This window comes from Rattus rattus, chromosome 5 (genome assembly GCF_011064425.1).
Source record: "Rattus rattus isolate New Zealand chromosome 5, Rrattus_CSIRO_v1, whole genome shotgun sequence".
In the NCBI taxonomy this organism is placed as follows: domain Eukaryota; kingdom Metazoa; phylum Chordata; class Mammalia; order Rodentia; family Muridae; genus Rattus; species Rattus rattus.
Genome location: NC_046158.1, coordinates 70414061 through 70432302, shown reverse-complemented (window position 1 = coordinate 70432302; position 18242 = coordinate 70414061). Strand labels below are relative to the sequence as shown.

At 35.6% G+C, this 18242-nt stretch overlaps 2 protein-coding genes across 2 annotated transcripts; both read left to right on the top strand.

The window, feature by feature from the left end:
- The first annotated feature begins 4250 nt into the window (after positions 1–4250).
- LOC116900419 (olfactory receptor 4P4-like) lies at positions 4251–5180 on the top strand. Its single transcript, XM_032902163.1, has one exon. It carries the CDS (start codon positions 4251–4253, stop codon positions 5178–5180), a length of 930 nt encoding a protein of 309 aa, XP_032758054.1.
- An 11827-nt stretch (positions 5181–17007) lies between these two features.
- Positions 17008–17940, top strand: LOC116900418 (olfactory receptor 4C16-like). Its single transcript, XM_032902162.1, has one exon. The coding sequence runs from the start codon at positions 17008–17010 to the stop codon at positions 17938–17940; it is 933 nt and encodes a 310-aa protein (XP_032758053.1).
- Positions 17941–18242: the final 302 nt, after the last annotated feature.

Genomic DNA, 18242 nt, shown 5'->3' with positions numbered 1-18242 from the left:
TTTCTTTTTCCTTCTGTAGGCTGTCACAGAGGTATGACCCAGATTAAGGGTCATAAGATTCTCACCTAAAAGATCCAAACTGATTGTGGTTCTATATCAAGCAATGAAAAACACCAAACAATCTAAAACACATTACAATACTGCATGTTTAACTAATATTAGCAATTTTAGTATTCTTTATTAAGTGATAAACTAATGTCTAGAATTTGGAATAAAGTGTGAGAGTAAAGGTATTTTTTAGTCAAATTACATGAGGATGAATATATTAAGCCAAATTAATACCAGTTTCTTATTTAGAAACAGAATGTTTTTATTGTCTTGTATGTGGAAATAAATTAAAGAGTATATTTGAAAAGGTATAAAGTGAAGATATGGGGAATAATTTCTACATTTTGAAATATTAGACAAAATGGAGTAATCAAGGCACATAAAAAGAAGAAAAGGTGGAAGCAAGAATAATATTAAAACTACTAATATTTCAAAATATACATAAACATGTGGATAATGACTGCCTTTAAGTATGTGAAAATGTCATATTAAGGAAAATATTTTCCAGATTTTTAATAAATAGTATGATGTGTGACAGAATCTTACTTTGCAGTTTTGACTGGAGTAGAACTCAGGAGGTAGACCAAGTTGTCTGTAAACTCACAGGTGATTACAGACAAGTGTCATGACAGGCCTCTATTTCCAGTTCTTTTCAATTACACATTTTATTTACACACTTTACATCCCAGTCACAGCCACCCTCTTTCCTCTCCCTCTAGTCCCATCCTTGAAAACTCTTCCCCTTATTACCCATCCTCTTCTCAGAGAATGGGACCCCTCGTCTCCCTGCCATGGGGCATCAAGTCACAGCAGGACAAAGCATATCCTCTCTCACTGAGGAGTGACCAGGCAGTACAGCTAGGGGAGGAGGATCCAATGGCTAGTGAAAGAGTCATAAACATCCCTACTCTACTTGTTAAGGAACCAGAATGAAGAAAAGGCAGCACATCTGCTACAAATGTGTAATGGGCCTATGTCTAGGCCCCTGCATGTTCTTAGGTTGGTGATTCAGTCTCTGTGAGTTCCCATAGGCCCAGGTTGGTTGGTTCTGTTCATATTCTTATGTCCTTGACTCCTCTAACTCACTCAGTCTTATCCTCTACTCTTCCAAAAGACGAGTGCTCTGCCTGTTATTTGGCTGTCAATCTCTGCATCTGTTTCCATCAGCTGCTGGACGGAGCCTCTCAGGAGACAGTTATATGAGGCTCCTGTTTGCAAGTATAGCAGAGTACCATTAATAGTGTCAAGAGTTGGCTTTCTTCCATGGTGTATGTCTCAAGTTGGCCCACTCACTTGTTGTCTGTTCCATCAATCTCTACTATCTTTATCCCTGCATATCTTATAGGTAGGACAAATTTTGGGTGAAAAGTTTTGTGGGTAGGTCGATGTTCTTCTTGTACTGGAAGTCCTACCGGTATGGCTACAGAAGGTGGCTACTTCAGTCTTCATATCACTCAGTTATATAGCTCTCAGCTAGGGTCATTCCCATAGATTCCCAGGAGCCTTTCCCATCCCTAGTTTCTAGCTAATCCCAAAGATGCCCCACAATAATTTCCTTGCTCGCAGCCATCTCCTACCCTAATCTCCCTACATCTGATACCTATATGAGTTCTCCTTCTCACTTCCCCTTCCATCCAGTTTCCTCCCCCCACCCAGCTCCAATGTTTATTTTATTTCCTGTCCCACCTTACTCTTTTGGGCCCTCCTTATTACTTATACTTTTGGGTTTGTGGATTTAAGTGTGGTTTTCAAGTACTTTATGGCTAATGCCCACTTCTAAGTGAATGCATCCCATGAGTGCACTTCTGGATCTGGATTACCTCACTCAGGATGATGTGAGTTGATTCTGATAAGAAGAAAAGTAATTCCACATACTAAAGGAAAGGACAATACATTAGAGTCTGTGGAACTTTGTATTTTAAACAGTACACTAATACTAGTGAGTATCTATTAATACAAAGTATTATGCATGTCTTCTAAGTTTCCAGTGGTTATAATAAAACACTGATGAAGTATTTTCAAATCTATGATAACAATATTTTAGAGTAATATTTATTAGGATAATAGTAATATGTTATTCTCAACACAGTAATATAATGAAATGAGAAATAATCCAACATTTATAATATATCTCATATAAGTTCAGCAACTTAAATCTTTAATGAAAATTTCTGGGAAAAAAAATCTCAGGATTTCAACAACATCAACAGAAACAACAGAGCATTTATGGCATAGTCCTTATAAATGAATAAAAGAAAGCCTTAATATGTAACCACAAGATAGTGTTAGTTGACATTTACACCCATAACTACAGCCTAGAATTCTTTGGAAAAGTGCCCTTGAGACTGTTCCCCTTGGGTATCCTTGCCTGTTTGCTTACAGTATTTCAGGCAGTGAATCTTTAAAAGCTGCATTGGGCTAAAGATTCATGGAAGAGGTAGATGCTTCCCACATCTACTCTTGTTTCATCTAAAGGTCACAGAAAATAAAAGAGAACCCACATTAAAGGACATGTGGCAGTTTGGAAAATCTCAGAGCCTAACAGAAGTAAGTATTATGAGTAGTACATGTGTGCATGTGCACGCACACAAATATGTATGTATATATATTATAATAATATAATATATTATATCAAAACTATAAGTATAATAAAATCTTTGGGGTACTAATTTTACTCTTCATAGAATTTGATATTAGTAGACCCCACAAATAAATTCAATTTCTAATGTATCTTTGTCAAAGCTATTTAAAAATAATAAGGTATTTTAAAATTGTATGACAATCATACGGAAAATTAAGTTGACAGTCAAGGTTTAAGTCCATTTTATTTAACCATGATCTTCAGAGCTATGCAATACTGCTGAAATATAAATCCCATATTTGTTCATGTTCAATCCTACACTGTTGGATGTCTATTTAAAAAATAGGCAGGAATAAAATGGCATAGGGTTCATAAACTTTTGATGAAGATAAAAAAGGAAATATGAGAGCTATTTAATACCATGTTCAGAGCATTATTACTGCTAAATGTAAGGCATGCAATTCTTTAATTGAATTTCACAAGTTATGAATATTAGGTTTTGCTGCTTTATAAATTTCTCTAAGGTACACATATTTAAAGTAGCAGAAAATCAGAAAAGTTTTCCTATTAACACTAATCATACATCTCATAGTCTTAGCCTTTTGTTTAAGTCTCAGGAGTTAAATTTCAATGCTTCCCTTTCTTTTTATTTTCTTCCCATCAAGATGCAGTTGGGATAACATTGCAAAAAATATGTATCAGACTTCCTATAAAAAATGAAATTTGCAGACATTTAAAAACATGGTTAATAAAAGATATGTTAGTAACTAAGGAAAAATGATGTGTTTACTCTAAATGTGAGTATGTAAATTTCTCTCTCTCTCTCTCTCTCTCTCTCTCTCTGCATGTGTGTGTGTTTCTGAGAGAGAGAGAGAGAGACAGAGACAGAGACAGAGACAGAGACAGAGAGACAGAGACAGAGACAGAGACAGAGAGACAGAGAGAGACAGAGAGACAGAGTGAAAGAGAGTGAAAGAGAGACAGACAGACAGACAGAGAGGGTAGCAGAGAAGAGGAGAAAGAGAAAGAGGAGAGATTAACCGGGAGAGAAAGGTAGAGGGGCAGGGGAAGAAAGGAGAAAAGTGGAAGCAGAAAAGGAGGCAGAGAGGGGGGAGCAGTGGGAGAGAGGCAAAAATGGGGAGAAGGGGAGAGGAAGAGAAGGAGAGGGAGTGATTGATTTTAGTATTATAGGAATAGAATGATAAGAAACTGCGAACAGCATACACGTGACATGACAACTATCCACCCGTGCATCCATGGACCCTTGTACGCAGAAGGAGACAGAAGTATTGAGATATACTGGTAGCAGGATCGAGGGAGGAGCAGAGGAGGAGGATAGAAAAGGCTTATATATGAAATGGTACTAATGGGTCACCAACATTTTCATCTACTTCATGCTTGTGACTCCATGGTTAGAGCTTCACTTGCTACTAAAACTTTTCAGCTACGATGGATTTTATTCACAAAACCCCCTTCCTCTTTTCCCTCCTTTATTCCATCCTTGGTCATTCCTCTCACCTTCCCTCCATTATTCCTTCCCATCCTCATTTCTCTTCCTTTCTTCATATGTAATTTCAGAAGAACTAAGTTTCAGCTGTACATGGGGATTCACCTAAAATTCATGGAAAATCATAAAAATGTCACAGAGTTCATTTTTACGGGTCTTTGGGAGAATAGACAAATAGAGCTACTCTTCTTTCTCTTGTTCCTGCTTTGCTACCTGGCTGTCTTAATGGGGAACTCTGTCATCCTAATCACCATCACCTGCAGCCATTTAATCGAACAACCAATGTACTACTTTCTCTGCCACCTTTCCCTCATGGACCTCTGCTTCACCTCCACTGTGATTCCCAGGCTCATCAGGGACTTGGCCGCAACAAGAAAAAACATTTCCTATAGTGAGTGCATGACCCAGCTCTTCACTGCCCACTTGCTGGCAGGTGTGGAAATCTTCATCCTGGTATCCATGGCCTTGGACCGCTATGTTGCCATTGTCAAGCCCCTGCACTACATGGTTATCATGAGCAGGAAGAGATGTGATATGTTGATTGTCACGGCCTGGGTAGTGGGGTTCTGGCACTCCATTGCTTTACTACTCATGATGCTCAGCCTTCCATTCTGTGGTCCCAACCACATCAATCACTATTTCTGTGATGTCAAGCCTCTTTTGAAGCTGGTCTGTAAAGATATTCATGTTGTTAATATTTTATCAATTGTTAACTCTGGGGTGGTGGTTGTTGCCATTTTTATTGTACTACTTGCTTCTTACATACTCATATTGTATTCTCTGAGAACAAGATCATCTGCAGGGCTACTCAAAGCACTTTCAACCTGTAGTTCACACATAATGGAGGTAGTTGTATTTTTTGGACCCTGTATTTATACCTATGCTTTACCTGCTGGAAGTGAGAACAATGATAAGGAAATTTCTGTGTTTTACACTGTGATTGCCCCTATCCTAAATCCCCTCATCTACACATTGAGAAACAGTGAGATGAAAAGTGCCATGCACAAGGTGTGGTCTTGGCTGTCAAATTCAGAATTGAAGTAAGTGAAACAATATTGTGATTCTGCTTCCATGTTCTTTCGTCAGCAACTATTCAACAGGTCACAGAAAGTACAAACAATTTGGGGGAAAGTTATGAGTCAAAGGAACAACTTAATGACCTCTCTAATCTACATAGCACAAGTTCACCCAGGCGTGATCAGGTGGATGTAAGGGTGGCAAGAATTGCCTTGGTGTGGGAGAATACATGCTTAGGGTGGGGAAACACTAGGATCCTTTTCCAGTCACCCGAGACATACACAGACACACACACACACACACACACACACACACACACACACACACACACACACAGACACAGAGAGAGAGAGAGAGAGAGAGAGAGAGAGAGAGGAGAGGGAGAAGGAGAGGAGAGAGATATTCACACTAAAATGAAGTACATCTTTAACCACCAGTCCTCTGTCTTAAGAAATTACATAAAATCCAGTTACTAGTAGGAATTTAATTCAATTTTATCACTTGTTGATTTTACATTTCTTATTGTTTCATTTTTGTATATTCATTATCATAATACTGAGATATTTAAGATCATCTTCCTATGCCTATGTAAATGATTATAGGCTTTTCTGGTAAATTTAGAAGGACATATTGCCTTTGTAAATCTTTCTGCCTATACTTTAGTAGTTTGCAACAGTCATATGAATATATTTTGGAACATGTAAAGAGAAATATTTCACAACTAGAACATCATTCTGTTAACACACGGAAGTCTTAAGAGGGAATGCTTAACAACATATTTTCATGATATAAGCTTCTTTTGCTTATCGCCTATCTTCCCATGATACCTTTGTATGGATGTAAAACAAAGATTTCCCAGATCCAGTGCATTTTTCCTTAGTCTCATTTGCCTAGCTTGCTCTGGTTACTGTAGTTGAGAGTCCATGCCTTATATATAATGCCATCCTAGCTCTTAATTTCTCAGAGAAGACTCTTTAGACATATCAACAAGCCAAAAACCATACAACCAACCAACCAACAAAGAGACAAGCAATCAAAACAACAACAACAACAACAACAACAACAAAAAACAAATTCCTTCAATTTCCAATGCTTCTATGTCTCAAGGTACTTACTATTTTTCCAGTAATCTTGCATTTGAGGACAATTCTTTTTAAAAATTATGCTTGTTCAATTACATTGAGCCAAGTTGTGAGTATAATAGGCATATGTCACATAAAATAAATGCATAGTTTTGATATCTTATTTTTCTTAGAAATGACTCGTAAAAATGAGCCTCCATTGGTTTGTGTTAGGTGGTAGCTTAGTGTTTTGTGTGACTTCTAATATACAAGTTAGGTTATCTCTGATTCTTCTACCTAGTCTTGGGACCTATTTTCCCCTACTGAGTTGTCTTACCCAGTTTTGACTTGAGGGTTATTCTCTATTCTTTGTGTACCTTGTTATGCCCATGTTCTGTGGATATTCCTGTAGTCTGTTATTTTTCTAAAGGAAAATGGAGAAGTGGAAGGAGGGGAAACTGCAGTTGGGATGTATTGAAAATAAGGGGATTCATCCCATATGCAGCCACCAATCTCAGTCACTATTGCTGATGCCAAGAAGTGCTTGCTAACAGGAGCCATATATGGGTGTGTCTCCTGAAAAGCTCTGTCAGAGACCTAATGATACAGATGAGGATGTTTGCAACTACCAATTTGGCAGAGCAAGCAGACACAAATGGAGGAGTTAGAGAAAAGACCGAAAGAGCTGAAGGGGTTTGTGACACCAGAGGAAGAACAACAATATCAATGAAACAGACTCCACCCAAACTCCCAGGCACTAAAATCACCAACCAATGAGTACACATAGAGGGACCCATTACTCCAGCCGCATATGTAGCAGAGGACAGCATTGTCCAGCATCAACTGGAGCCCTTGGCCATGTGAAGGTTCATTTCCCCAATGTAAAAAAGGAATGCCAGGGAGTTGAGGAGGTGGGTGGGTGGGGTGGAGCATCCTCATAGAAACAGGGGAGGGTGGGGGTATTGGAAAAGGGGAAAGGGGATAATATTTGATATGTAAATAGATAAATTATCCAAAAAAATAAAGTTAAAAAAAATAAAGAGCTAAATAAACACCAAATAATACTCAAATGCATTTAGGTTTTACATGTTTATGTTCATTAATATTTACTTAGGATTTTTAAGTGTATTCAACATGCAGTATATCACTAAGTTACAAAGTCATGGTATTTTTTTGTCATTTATATTATCATGTTTACTGTCCTTCAAATTGTAGATTACCTCTTGTCAATTTAAGACATATATTAAGAGAAAAAATTTAGAAAAAATAAAACAATCAACAAATATCTCTAGTTACATCAAAGAGATTGGAAGCCAGCCTTTGCATATTTTCTTGTTAACCTTGTTTATTTTCTGCACTAGAGAGATATTTCTGCTCTACTTAACAGTTTTTCTCACGTGTTTTCTCACGTGTTAATGTTGTTCTGTTTACTCTCTAAGCTCAGTATTGTAATTCTCTTTATATATTTACCTCTATTCAAACATTTGCCTTTCCTTGGTCAGAATTCTTGGATTTATTCTGAGCATCAATCCCTCACTGAAGGATTCCTCTCTTAAAATCATGTAGACATTTGTAAGGGAGAGTATCCTAAAGATCCTCATTCATCTGAATGACTCCTTCGAGCATATAAGTGTTTAAATGTCTAGAATAATAGAGAAAAATATTTTGCCCCTTCCAAAAGAAAACAAGCTCTGCCATTATTTATACTTTTTGCTTGACAGAGTGTAGCTGGCAACTTTCTTTCTAACAGTGGAATTTTAAATGGTAAAGCAAAGTCTGTAGATATGTGCTTATGTATGTATGTGGTAGTTTGATGAATCTGCAGATGCTTTCCTACTTGGGATATTTGAGGAATTATAGAATGAGTCAAAAGAATAGTCTATATCATGAGAACACTGTTATTTAGGAAAACAAACTACAAGAACAAACATTATGTTACTGTTAATTTTCTTTTCTCAGATATGCAATTTGAGGCAGAAATATGATATGATACTATTAGATTGAAATTAATATTAAACTGTAATTATTTTTCTAGTTTTCTTGGTTCTTTAAAAAATCCATTTCTGATAATTTCATTTTTCAGTGTTGATTTTTTTATGATAGCGATGCTTCCAACAATCCACAGCATTATTATTTCATCTCTTTTCTTGAAACGAATATGGGCCAATCATTCTCTATGTTAACATAGCAACATCCATTTATGAAAGCTGATGCTTATTTCCTGACTTCAATTCTTTTAGCCAGTACTCTGATATTTTCCTCGTATAGTTTTTGAATTTTGTCTTAACCTCTTCCAAGAGGTTCCTTGAGCCTCATAAAGGTTTATATATATTTGAATCCTTTCTGAACACTCGGCTTCTATAACATGAAACATCTACTTCATACTTTTGATTAGATCTGATTCCCTTTTTAACTGCCACCTATTATTTAAGGATGTTTTCCTGTATGAACAAGGTTGATGATAACAGTAATCAATTAACATAAACACAAAAGTTTAGAAGATATTTGACTGCAGATCAATCCATGCTTATCACCCTGTACAAAGCTTAAGTCCAAGTGGATCAAGGACCTCCACATCAAACCAGATACACTCAAACTAATAGAAGAAAAAGTGGGGAAGCATCTCGAACACATGGGCACTGGAGAAAATTTCCTGAACAAAATACCAATGGCTTATCTCTAAAATCAAGAATCAACAAATGGGATCTCATAAAACTGCAAAGCTTCTGTAAGGCAAAGGACACTGTGGTTAGGACAAAATGTCAACCAACAGATTGGGAAAAGATCTTTACCAATCCTACAACTGATAGAGGGCTTATATCCAAAATATACAAAGAACTCAAGAAGTTAGACTGAATGGAGACAAATAACTCTATTAAAAAATGGGGTTCAGAGCTAAACAAAGAATTCACAGCTGAGGAATGCCGAATGTCTGAGAAACACCTAAAGAAATGTTCAACATCTTTAGTCATAAGGGAAATGCAAATCAAAACAACCCTGAGATTTCGCCTCACACCAGTGAGAATGGCTAAGGTCAAAAACTCAGTGACAGCAAATGCTGCTTAGGATGTGGAGAAAGAGGAACACTCCTCCATTGTTGGTTGGATTGCAGACTGGTACAACCATTCTGGAAATCAGTCTGGAGGTTCCTCAGAAAATTGCACATTGCACTACCTGAGGACCCAGCTATACCTCTCTTGGGCATATACACAAAAGATGCCCCAACATATAACAAAGACATGCTCCAATATAATCATAGCAGCCTTATTTATAATAGCCAGAAGCTGGAAAGAACCCAGATGCCTTTAACAGAGGAATGGATACAGAAAATGTGTTACATCTACACAATGGAATATTACTCAGCTATCAAAAACAATGACTTTTTGAAATTCATAGGCAAATGAATGTAACTGGAAAATATCATCCTGAGTGAGGTAACACAATCACAGAAAAACACACATGGTATGCACTCATTGATAAGTGGATATTAGCCAGAATGCTCAAATTACCCTAGATGCACAGAACACATGAAACTCAAGAAGGATGACCAAAATGTGAATGCTTCACTCCTTCTTTAAAAGGGGAACAAGAATACCCTTGGGAGGGAATAGGGAGGCAAAGTTTAGGACAGAGGCAGAAGGAACACCCGTTCAGTGCCTGCCCCACATGTGACCCATACATATCCAGCCACCAAACTAGATAAGATGGATGAAGCAAAGACAGAACCTAACAGGGAGATCAAAATACCCAACAAGAAGTAAATATATCCTTCCTAGACCATAACCATTGGACAGGCATGAAACTGTGTTTGAGGGATGGGGCCACCCATCCACCTCAAAAATATTAATACAGAATTTCTCCTGGCAAAAGGAAATGCTGGAGCAAAGAGTGGAGCAGAGACTGAAGAGAATGCCATTCAGACATTGTCCCACCTTGGTATCCATCCCATCTGCTGACACTAAACTGAGACACTATTGCTGATGCCAACAATCTATTGCTGACACAAGCATGGTAAAGCTGTCCTCTTAGTGACTCTGCCAGAGCCTGACCACTACAGATGAGAATGCATTGAGCCAAACTTTGGACTGAGTATAGGGTCTCCAATGGGCAAGTTAGGAAAGACTTTAGGAGCTGAAGGGGTTTGCAACCATATAGGAAGAACAACAATATCCACCAATCAGAGCCCCCAAAGCTCCCAGGAACTAAACCATCAACCAAAGAGTACGCAGGGAGCACCCATGACTTTAGGTGGGCATGTAGCAGAGGACTGCCTTAGCTGGCCTCACCCAAGGGGAGTCCCTTGGTCCTGTGGAGGTTTGATGTCCCAAGATAGGGGAATGCTAGGCCACTAAGAAAGGAGTGCATGGGCAGGTGGGAAACTACCCTCATATTGGCAGGGGAAGGAAGAGAGGATGCTGCGAAGGGGATGGAAGGGGGTAATATTTGTAATGGAAATAAATAAAATAACCAATTAAAATGAAAAAAGAAAAAAGAAATAAAAATAAAAAAAGTCTTCCTATAGTAAAGACAAACTAGGTTTATTCCTGGTTATTATTCAGCCTGTTTCTCAAGGAATAGGCTATACCTCAACTCTAAACTTAATTACAGATGTTATTGTAATGCCTATTTCATTAATAGATAGTCATGGATTTAGTTCAAAAGCTTATATAATCACTTGCTTTTATTACCAACTGCTATTATGACTACTTTTTATTACAGTCTTGAAACACTGTCTTTATTTCACAAGAGGTTATTACCAACTTGTTAAGTTATATTTTTGTAAATCTATCTATTTGCCTGCCAAATTCCACACTTGGAAATACCCTCTATCTTTGAAGTATAAAACCATTATCTCTTTACATTCAACACCATTTTCAAACACTCCTTTTAGGTGGATATAGCCCATGTAAAAGAATAAATAATGGCCATTTCGTCAAAAGAAATCTACAGATTTAATGCAATCTTCATCAAAATTCATACGAATCCTTCAGAGAGTTAGAGAAATTTGCAAATCACCATCCTACACAGCTTTTTATCAATATTGCTCTGTAATACTGCTTGAACTCAGTGATGGTGATTCCCCCAGAAGTTCTTTTATTGTTGAGTATAGTTTTCACTATTCTGGTTTTTTTTTTTAAATCACAAATGAATTCGCAAATGAACCACTACCCAAAGACTATATATACATGGACTGACCCACGACTCCAGCTGCATAGGTAGCAGAGGATGGCTACCTCACCCACCAAATGTAAGGGAATGTCAGGGCTCAGGAAGAGGGGGTGAATGGGGAGGGTAGTGCCCTTATAGAAAAAGGGGAGGGGGATGGGTTAGGGGGTCTTATGTCTGGAAAACCGGGAAAGAAAATAACCTTTGAAATGTAAATAAAAATAAACAATAAAAGAAAAAAACAAATAAATAAGTTTGCTTTAATTAATTTGGCTATGTATTTTTTGGGTTGTGGTCTTTCTCCTCACATCTCAGGAATTATTTTCTTCTTTACTGTAAATACGTATAGTTGTATCTAGCTCAGTGAGCAGTAGGCACAAACCACCATCTCTCCCATGTCTATTTCTCTCACTATAATTTCTACCTAATTTTATTCAGAAGGTAATCAACAAGCATGCAGAAACATGGGTAGGTTCTATTTACATTTTAATGTAAAATAACTTTATTACTATCACCCAGAACTTGATATCACTATATATATATGCATATATATGCATATATAGATATGCTTATTTTGTTGTCATAGCTATAGGCAGCATACTTTAGGTTGTTACAATTACTTTTGTCTTAATGTCTGGTGATCTATTGGTCACCTATACATGGCAATATTCTATTTTTTCCTCAGCAGAAAGCAGTATAAACTTTGCAGTTTCAGTTTCTCTTACATAAAATATTATTTTATATATCATGAACTAGTTATATGGGCAAAAAGATAAGTATATATAAATGTGCTTAGTTGGAAATTATTATACAAATGCTTTATAAACTTTGGTTGTAGATGTAAATTTTAATCCAGCAACATGAGCATGTCTGCTTTGGCAAAGGATCATATCCAAAGACCTTCTAGGTCTATGTGTTCTAGCTTGAATGGAGCCGTGTTCTGGGTTACAGTATGATTTACCTAGAGTACAAAAGTAAGTGGATTTGAAAGTTATTGAGGTTGGACACCTACTTAGCAAAGACTTTGGGGTCATTTCTATGTGTCTTTGTTAACAGTTTTATTTGGAAGAAAAAGAAACAAACATATTATCATGCCCCTGATTTTGAAATATCATGGTTAATCAAGAGAAATCACTTTTACAAATGGATCATTCAGTTGTTCTTATCCTTTCACAAGGATTCCATGGGCCAGTTGAGTCTAAATACCTCCAGAATAGAGAGAAAATCCTATTTTACATCTCCAAGAGAAAGCTTGATTTCACAGGGACAAAATAAATATGATGCACATGAAAGCATTATTAAAACTGGAAAGACCAACTGCCTTCTGAATGTGATAGGCATCTGTATACTCCAGAAGCTCCTCTGACTAACGTAGTTGTTTACAGACTATCACTGCTAACTTGGCCTCCTTTCTGCCTTGCACCTCAGTCACATTTTTTTCTTTTCAGTTTCTTTTTCCAGACATTCTCAAACTGTCACTGTTAGACTTGACACCCTAGTCATTCTTTCTGATGACACTTTTTTGCCCATTTGACTGCTTACATAACTCATTAGTGAGTCCATCTACTTTTTTGATTTATAACTTAGAAAGACTAATTTTCTCCAGTTATTCATCCTACAAGAGTTGGGGGGATGTCTCTAGATAGTCTACTCTCATTTCTTTTCCTCTCCAAAGTTCTGACTCAATTTATCTCATGTTTCTGAAACTTTTTATACTTTTATCTGTAATACTAAATAACCTTGAAAAAGGAAGGGATTGTCTCTTCTCAGTGACATGAGATACTATATTTTCCACATTCTGTATTTTATTTCACAGCTATGGAAGGCCAATTCTTAATGGAAGCAGAGATTTATGATCAAATTAATTTCTCAAAATTGTATGTTATTTCTTCTTTCTTTCTTGCTAGTGTCAGCTTCATTATTCATTCCTACATTTCTGTTTTTTCCTCCTCTGGCAACTTTGCTATAAATGACCTCACCTCTGTAACCTAACTCATGTCTTGTTAGTGAAATCAAGGATGATTCATTTTATATTGTTATAGTTTAATCAGACTGTGCAAATGAGATGTATTATAGCCCCTGAAATGTTTTTGATAAGCCAAAGAGGAGAAACTTTGAAAGCTGCCCACAATATCAATGACTTATACCATTATGAGCTATTATATTCCCTCTAGAGGGCAGAAATACTTTTTTTCAGCATCCTGTGGGAAAGCTGCTACCAAAAGATACTGGGTAGATGAGGCATATATAGCTAGTTCTCTAACAGGTAAGAAATATTATTTCTACATTTGTGAGCTCAGAGATACACTATTGAAGATTTGGTAAATATGTATATTTTACTACTTTTCTATATGTTGTTTGGACATATGATTAGAATATTATACTAGCCACTGGAATAAAGGCATTAATATTAATAACTCAGCATACTTTTTAAAATTTACTCTTATGATACACATAAAATACTATCCTTGGTAAAAAGCAATTTTCTAAAATCAGTGAGTTTCTTATAAGAAATTAGTATGTGGTTTCAAAATATACTTGTACCACTTTGGGTAAAATGTTTTTTATTTAATAACACTTGGTAAAACTGATGACAATTTATATAGAAACAATAAAATTGATTAGGCTTTTTCTTTAAAAAGTTCATGATAGTATGCTGTGGAAGATAATTCTATTGTAGAATTTATTTTTAATAATGAAGTTATCAATAAAATTTTTAGCGTATAAAATATATGCTAATAAAATGAAATTAGTATGTAAAAGGCCATCAATATTGTATGGGAAAGGAAGAGTGAATTTGATATACTATTATTTGTTATCATTTAATGTGGTGTTAAACTATGAAAACATCCCCCATATATTTTCATGTAAAGTGGTCAAATGAAGTTATGTCAAGCAAAAACTATCCATGTCACCCAAAACTTAAAAAAAAAATGCCTAACTCAAATTTAGAGTAAAGGGTATTAGGGAATAATGACTGTGACAAACTTCTTAGAATTAGCAGCTTTGTGATGAACAAGTATAATATTTGTGGATTAGTGTATATTAGAGTATAGGATGATTATTTTCTACAAAATTGAATGACATAGTTAAAATTTTTCACCATCAGTGGACATGCACCTAGAATGTACTTTAAGAACTTAACTACTTTCCAGATAAAGTTCAAACCAACTGATACACGTTCAAGTAGATGTTACTGGTGATTCTTAAAATATATGTAATGAAGTTGAAGGAAAATAAAACCTATAGGGGTGTTGTTGATATCTCACTAATTTGCTACTTCCCTACAGAGTGTAGGCATCATCTTATCAATCTTAAGCCCTTAAAAAAATGACTACATAGCAATTTTTCACAATTGAGGAAACAAGTTAAGTAAATAGACCTTATAGGTATTGAATAGTGTGATTTTCTGTTTCTCTGTCCAGGTTATTTCCCAATTTTTTTTGTGGTGGATATGGTATGAATCATGAAATTAAGTCATACAATTTGAGAAGCTTGAAGAGGATTTATTATGTAATGCTTTTATTTAAGATTTTACAGGCTAAACGAATTTGTAAGCTATGAATAGAAGTCAAGTTTAGTGTATGAGTTGCTGAAAGACACAAATCTCATATCATTACGTCCAGCACCAGTGATTCTTTATATTATCATCCCAGAGAAGAAGATTCTTTCTACTTGGGGCTCTTCATATCAATGTAGACCCCCATGGAAGGAGTCACCGGACACTCATTTTCACCATTCTCTATTCACTGCCTTTTCAAGTTTCCTAATATTCAGATCTCCTCCTTCACCTGCAATACCTACATAGCATGTGCTCACTATTATCTTTGACCAACATAGCTAACTGTAAGTTTGCCCATTTTGTTCGAAAAGTTGAATTAAATATAGTTTTCAGTACATATTGCATTTTGGTGCTATTTGTCTTAAGGGCATTGAGGTATATTATAATGTCTGATGAAAACCTGATGGGTTGTATTGATTACTACTTTTAGAGAGGCATGGGACAGCAATGGCTCACCTATGAAGAAAAAAGAAGTCTTAAAAAATAAAAAAAAAACAAACCCAAAACAATACAAATGACCAAAACTGCAAAGCAAATTAAACAAAAATCTCAAAACACAGTCAAAGGAGAATATAGCTTATTTAACATTCTCTCTACAAGAGTCAAGAATCAAGGATTCAAATCTCAGTTTGTATGTCAACATCTCATCTTATATGATGCTGTGCAGAGCATGGGTACTTTCATTTTGAATCATTTAGGAAACTCATTAAGATATTTTGATACATTTCAGTTTTACTTTTGCTTCAGTTGGGATTTTGTCTTAGCTTTCTAAACTATGAATTTATTTGCCATCTGCTGCCCATGATATATAAAAATCCACAACAGGTTAATTATGGTAAATATCTTTATAATCAGAATGACATTAACAGTAATAGATAAGAATCATTTCATTCAAAATGAAATACAGAAATTTCACTTGAAACAATAAAAAATCTTTTACATCTCAACAGACACTGAATTTATATTAGAGAGCAATAGAGACTGGTGATGGTAGATTTTCAACTGTCTATACAGAAATTTTCTTGACTGAAGCTTGAAGATAAATGTTGCATGAAAGGAGAAATGATCAAGAAGTAAGATAACATTTATTAAACAGGTCATTAAATAAATATTTCAATTATTTTCAATTTAATTCTATAATTTGTCATTTATCTTAAATAAGTTGCATTTATTTTATGAAAGTATAAAGGAAATAAAATCATTATAAACATTCACATTGATGTATGTACATTGATGGTAAAAAGTTACCAGAAGTTATATAATCTAAGAAATGGTTAAAGTTATATAGTTTTTGGTAACAAATTATCCTAGATATGAAGATATTTAGCATACAAATATGTACTTATAGATAATATGAAATACCTTACTATTTGAATGTAATTTCAGAGAGTATGAATAGCCTAAGATATAATATTGAGATATTTAGTAGTTACTATCAAGGAATATTCTTTTCTGTTTATATATAACATTCATAAAATATCATGAAGATTGTTTGAAAACACTACCAGATTTTTTGCAGGTTACTGGCATTTCTTGTTCTTTCAAGGAACAATACCTAGAAATAAGTATAGTTTCAATTATAAGTATAGGTAATAACTATGTAACATGAATGAAAAATAGGAATTTAAAAAATTGTGAGGGTTAGGTAACCTCACTTCATCACTGCCAAGGATAAACAGATTATTATCAATAGATAAGAAAATATTACATAAGTTATTGCCACCAGGAATTTTTTACTATGAAACAGTAAGGTGAATAATAAAGTATACATTTATTTTACATTAATTGAACTGCAAAACTAATCTGAACCATACTAAATTCAGAGAGTTTGAGACAGAGAGTTCAGTGGAGAAGTTGTCAATATCATAGGTTTCTTGAAACTAAAAAAGACATTGAAATTGCATACAAAGTGTGGTAACAACAGTTTAATAATCATTATGCGGAATATTTTTATGATGAAGAAATGTCTTTGCTTAAAATAGTCCATCACACCAAGCAGTAAAACTAGCTCCTTTATCTTTTGCAGATGACACATTTCATATGGTTTCCTTCTCATTCATGAACCATGCAGCTGAATATCAATGTGACTGAGATCATTCTTCTTGGCTTGACACAGGATCCCAGTAGGAAGAACATAGTGTTTGCTATTTTCCTGTTCTTTTATATGGGGATATTACTAGGTAATTTGCTTATCATTGTTACTATCAAGACAAGCCAGGCTCTTGGGAGTCCCATGTACTTCTTCTTGTTCTACTTATCCTTGTCTGACACTTGCTTCTCAACAACTGTAGCTCCTAGAACAATTGTGGATTCCCTGCTGAAGGAGGCTTCTATCTCTTTCACTGAGTGCATAATCCAAGTCTTTACATTTCATTTCTTTGGCTGTCTGGGGATCTTTATCCTCATCCTCATGGCTGTAGACCGCTATGTGGCCATCTGTAAGCCCCTACACTATATGACCATCATGAGCCACCGGGTCTGTGGGGTGTTGGTGGCCTTAGCCTGGGTGGGATCCTGTGTGCATTCTTCAGTGCAGATATTTCTGGCCTTGAGTTTGCCCTTCTGTGGTCCCAATGTGATTGATCACAATTTTTGTGATTTGCAGCCACTATTGAAACTTGCCTGTTCAGATACATACATGATCAACCTGCTTCTGGTATCCAACAGTGGAGCCATTTGTACAGTGAGTTTCCTCATGCTGATGGTCTCCTATGTCATTATTCTTCATTCCCTAAGAAACCACAGTGCTGAGGGGAGGAGGAAAGCCCTATCCACCTGCATATCCCACATTATTGTGGTTATCATTTTCTTTGGACCATGCATCTTTATATACACACGTCCTGCAACAACATTTCCTTTGGACAAAATGGTATCTATATTTTACTCAATTGGAACACCTTTTCTCAATCCTCTGATTTACACACTGAGAAATGCAGAGGTGAAAAATGCAATGAAGAAATTATGGAGAAGGAAAGTGGTCTCAGATGATAGAAAGTAAATGAGATTTCTAATATTTTTCATATTTAGCATTAAATTAGATATCAATAAAATATTATTTTTATTATTAGTTTAATATATCAGTTTCTTAGTGAATGGGGACTTTAAGTTTGTATAATAAAGAGACCTTGTAAAAACACTTTTGTTGAGTTGATTTTATGTAGAAGTGTGAAGCATGGATTAGAAATATGTACAATGTCCCTTGGTCTTTATTCCTTTTAGATACTGTGTCTCTGGTTCTCCAACCTTTCTGTCTCAACACTATTTGTGACTGTGATTGTATTTTCTGTCCTTCTTCCTCTT

Bases quoted from the DNA above. Each gene is read 5' to 3' on its own strand.
- LOC116900418 (XM_032902162.1), top strand. From the start codon at position 17,008: ATGCAGCTGAATATCAATGTGACTGAGATCATTCTTCTTGGCTTGACA.
- LOC116900419 (XM_032902163.1), top strand. From the start codon at position 4,251: ATGGAAAATCATAAAAATGTCACAGAGTTCATTTTTACGGGTCTTTGG.